Below are 4,671 nucleotides of genomic sequence, written 5' to 3'. Positions count from 1 at the left end.
ATGCTGGAGGAGGCGAACTGGCGCCGGCGGCGGTTGGGAAGGAGGAAGGGGGGCGAGGAGGAGGTATGCTCGTCGGCGTCGCGTGGAAAGCTCTACGAAGCGTATAATGAGCTGCACGGGCTGGCTCATGAGTTCGAGACGACGCCCCTCGACGCGCCGGCGGTTCTAGTGGTGGGGCAGCAGACGGATGGGAAGAGCGCCCTCGTGGGCTTCCAGTTCAACCACGTTGGCGGCGGCACCAAAACCCGCCGCCCTATCACGCTCCATATGAAGTACAACCCTTCTTGCGTTGTACCCGTGTGCTGCCTCGTCTCCGATAATGCTTACCCCTCCGTCAGTAGTCGTATGTCTCTCCCGGAGATCCAGGTGCTTCCCATAGTAGTCGGTCCATCCGTCCATATTCTCCCTATTTTTCTTACATCTTGAGAATGCGTTGATGTTTCGATTTTTCTTGCGAGCTTTTGTAATCATGAAAAACTGATTTTTATTTTAGATATGTATATATTTTTTTTCCATAAGGTCGTAGCATTATGTACTTGTTCTAGTGCTTCTGGACCTAAAATTTGGGTTCGGATACTAGTAAGAATTCTCATGTTTGCTTTGGAGGTAACTTTTATTCATCTATTTATCGTATAATTAGTTGTTTTTTAGTAGTATTAATTATTAAATTGTGCCCAGGGTGATGCAAATTTACTGTTAGAAACAGACGCATGGAATTCAGATAGACCTACTAGTGAGAGTATATCTCGTAGGAAAAATGGCTAGATTTTCAATAACCTGTTTTTTTTTCTATAAAAGAAGACAGGTATGAGACCCCTCAAATACTTCACACATTTGGATGAAGATGGATTTTAAATTCAAGATCTAGGCAAAGTCTTTAATAACTAAGCTAGCCGGCACCCTCTGCATATTTTGTTTCATGGACATCTTTTGTTTCCTCTTAGGCCTTCATTGAAACAGAAAACATGAAGCTGGAGAGTGATCCTTGTCAGTTCTCAAAGAAAGAAATCATTATAAGGGTAGAGTACAAGAACTGCCCAAATCTTACTATTATTCATACGCAAGTATACTTTTTTTTCTTCTTATTTTACTCACTCAACAGTTTTAATTCATAAAGATACTCACTCAGTTGAGTTTTCAATTTACTTAGTGTGTATGTTTAACATAAATTGATTCTGATTATGATATGATGTCAATGAGACACCTCCCTTTCCCAAATGTTGCTGTTCCTTACACAGATAAAAGTTGTTGACTGGTATAATTTGGCAAGAAATTGTCCGATAATTGTTTTCAGCAATAACAAATTCCAAAATTTGCTGATTGATTCCCTTTGTGGTAGATATATTTTTTTCTTTTTTAACAAAGGATTTGTGAAGTTGTATCTGTTTAGAAACTTAGATCCTTCCTTTTCCTGGTTTATGAGTTTCTATTCCAATTCCATCATCGGGTATCTGACCCTGAATGGAGTTTTAATGAGCTTTGAGCATGATTAGCTACAAAAACACTTAGCTAATAGTTCCTTCAAAAAGGTCCATGATGTTTGGGATTTTGTAGGCTTAAGATTTCTTCTGGCTGGTAATGTTGGTTAACTTTCTTTTGCTACCTTTGATGTGAAAAATATTTGCAGGGACAAGCTCATGCAGTAGAATCACTTGTGCGAGCTAAAATGAAGCATAAAGAGTTCATCATCTTGTGCCTTGAAGATTGTAGTGATTGGAGTAATGCCACAACACGTAGAATAGTGATGCATGTTTGTACCATCATCTTTTAGTAGCTTGTTCTCACTTTGTTTTACTTGTGTGATTCTGTACAAAAGTAGGGCGCAATTATCTATCACTTTGCAGGTAATATGAAGTTTGGTATGGATTAAATGCATCTAAGTAAATATGTTCTCTTGTTTCTTTGATATGCAGGTTGATCCTGAGCTTTCGAGGACAGTAATAGTATCCACGAAGCTGGACACCAAAATTCGATGTTGAAGTTTTTCTTAGACCACCCACTTGTACATTGGATGGTTGTTTGTTGGGTGGTTCACCCTTCTTCACTTCTGTTCCCTCTGGGAGAGTTGGCTCTCAGAATGATGCTGTTTATCGTTCCAATGAGGAGTTCAAGAAAGTTCTGTTTCCTTTATACATCCTAATTCACTGATGTTTAAGTTGAATATTTTTACTCCTTCCTATGATCTTATAGTCTATCTTCTCCTGATTTAGTATGTTTATTAACTGGTTCGATGTGTTATTCTTGCATGTTTATTAACTTAGATTTACATGTATTTATGCCACTTCATTCCTGTGTTTCTTTTGTTGGTTAGCACGACTAAACTAAAAAAAATAATCAGGAATGTTTGTGGAACCAAGCCTCATTTCTTCTTTAGAAGGAAAGCTTGTCAGATCATTGTCCAAAGAGGAAAGAAGTAGAATATGTGTGAGTAGCCTTAGGTCATTTTTGGAAGAGCCATTGAAGAAAAGGTACTAATATTGTTCAGTCTTTTTTTTTTCTAAAGTTGACTTGTTTTTGGATTACCTAAGGTTGTTATTTCACTGTCTGTCTTAAATTATGCCCAAAGGTACTTGGATAGTGTTCCTCTGATTATCCCACTTTTGGAGAAGCAACTTCGTAGTACTACAAGGAAGTTACAAGACATCAACCAAGAACTCAGGTGACTGCTTATGGATTAATTTCTCTTTAGACTTCTGCTTGACAATAACACACTGTAGTACTGATTATGAGTTTCAACAGAAAGGAGGAGAATATATAACTGGCCATGAAGTATTTCTGAGACTGTGTTGAGAAAGCCTTTAACAATTTTGCTGAGTCGACTGAACGATCATGCCGTGATAAGTAATTTTGCTCGTACTTTCCAAAATATTTACTTAGTCACCAAATATCCTTGCTATGCCCTTAATTAGTCCATGAAACATACTCAAAATGTCCTGCCTTGTTGGACAAGTAGACGACTGAGCAAATACTTGCATTGTTTGTATACATGTCCATGTTGTGTCTTTTGCTGAGAGACTCATGCAACTCTCTTGTTCTGTATGCATTAAGATGTATGGAAGACTTGGCAAGCACAACTCACCTGGTCTCTTCATAACAAGGTTAGTATATTCTTTCTTAGAACATTAACACAATAAGTGGATTCTACTATTCCATATTCAGAATGTTCAAATTACAGAATCGTGCCGGATTACGCCATTTCTTGGATTCATTTGCTGGCTCCGAGCAGTTAAATACTAGCCCTACTACATCAGGTGCTCAGCAGGAATCCCATATGGGGCTGAATGACAGAAAAATTGATAGACTGACCACAGGTTATGACTCAATTTCCTCCAGTTCGACAGCAGAGATAGGGCTTGCTGATCTTTTAGATTGCACATTGTGGAACCGAAGACTGGCTCCTTCATCTGAAAGAATTGTTTATGCCTTGGTATATCAAATTTTCCATTGGATCAAACCACAGAATTAAAGGTCTGTCTGTATGTATCTTGTTTGTTTGTGATGAGTATTTCTTCTTCAACTTAGCTTTCCTGATTCACCATCTTGTCTTATGTTGCTTTTGGAGAAAATAAGATCTAGTCTGATAACTCTCCAATCATACTCTTCATCTTGGGTTATGGAATGTTGAAGCTCTTTGATACAGGTCGAAGTTGAGATTTGCTGCCTCACAAAAGATTTCTTCCATGAATAAACTTGCTACTGAAACTCCCTTGCCTTGATCATTTTGATGAAAGTAGCACAGAAAAATAAATAATAGCAATGAAAATTTTGATATTTCACAATAGCCAACAAAATTTTATGCCAAATTCATGGTCACATCATTCAAGTTTGGCCTCAATAAGCCTTAATCTATTTGAAGTGTATAATAGTAGTTAAGAAGATATTCTATCGAATCCATTGTGTTCTCCACATGCTCAAATCTCCTGAGACATAATTGTAGTCAGTTAATAAAAATAGATATGGAATAAATTAGTAAAAATTTAAAAAATAATAATAAAACTAATGAATTACTAAATTAAAATGTTTTTTTCTTTCCCTAGAACCATGACTCTCCTATCATAGTATATTAACTTCATAAATGTTTAAAAGTGAATGTAAAAACAAACATAAACAAATGTAAAGTGGATCTTAAACAAATGCAAAATGGATTTAAAAAAAATAATGAAATGACTATATTTCTACATAAACACAAATATTGGGCATACCTTTAAATATGCTTTTAAAGTTCCAAAGCAAATTTGGATCGTAATAACAAATATGATCATAAATAACAACATACCACGTCAAAAATATTAAAATCACATCCTAGAAAAAAATTTGGATTTCAAGTAGAAAGGTAATTAAAGAGGTAAGAACTTACCCTATTGCATCATAATAGTCATCCTCTCTTGAACAAGTACTAATGTTTATAAATTTTTTGCTAGAGCTTGAAGCATTTATAGAAGGAAACTCGTAACGTCTATGAAATGATTTAGCAATTTTTGTCAAAAATTTACATATAGCAAGAATAAGTGTTGCGTTTCAATAGAACTTAAATTCTTTTCACATGTGTCCTTTGGCAAGTGTCCATGACAAGACAAGTATTTTTCATATGAGAACAAAAGAAACAAAGATATAAGTTATCAAGCGTTTTAAGATCATGATTGTCCACATTGGATTTTGTTACATAATTTC

The 4,671-nt window shown here is 36.1% G+C and overlaps 1 protein-coding gene across 1 annotated transcript; it reads left to right on the top strand.

Annotated features, from left to right (window-relative positions):
- LOC141829734 (dynamin-like protein ARC5) lies at positions 1 to 3,466 on the top strand. The gene is given in 13 exon segments (XM_074717258.1): positions 1 to 366; positions 945 to 1,064; positions 1,399 to 1,418; positions 1,609 to 1,750; positions 1,914 to 1,969; positions 1,971 to 2,120; positions 2,358 to 2,468; positions 2,567 to 2,659; positions 2,718 to 2,784; positions 2,786 to 2,841; positions 3,049 to 3,075; positions 3,077 to 3,098; positions 3,176 to 3,466. Coding segments are annotated over 13 exon segments (1,521 nt in total).
- Positions 3,467 to 4,671: the final 1,205 nt, after the last annotated feature.

This window comes from Curcuma longa, chromosome 5, assembly GCF_044706935.1.
Source record: "Curcuma longa cultivar G26 ecotype Majalengka, Jawa Barat chromosome 5, ITB_CL_G26_1.1, whole genome shotgun sequence".
NCBI lineage: Eukaryota > Viridiplantae > Streptophyta > Magnoliopsida > Zingiberales > Zingiberaceae > Curcuma > Curcuma longa.
Note: the sequence above shows the minus strand (reverse complement) of the source record. Positions and strands in the feature narration are given on the sequence as shown.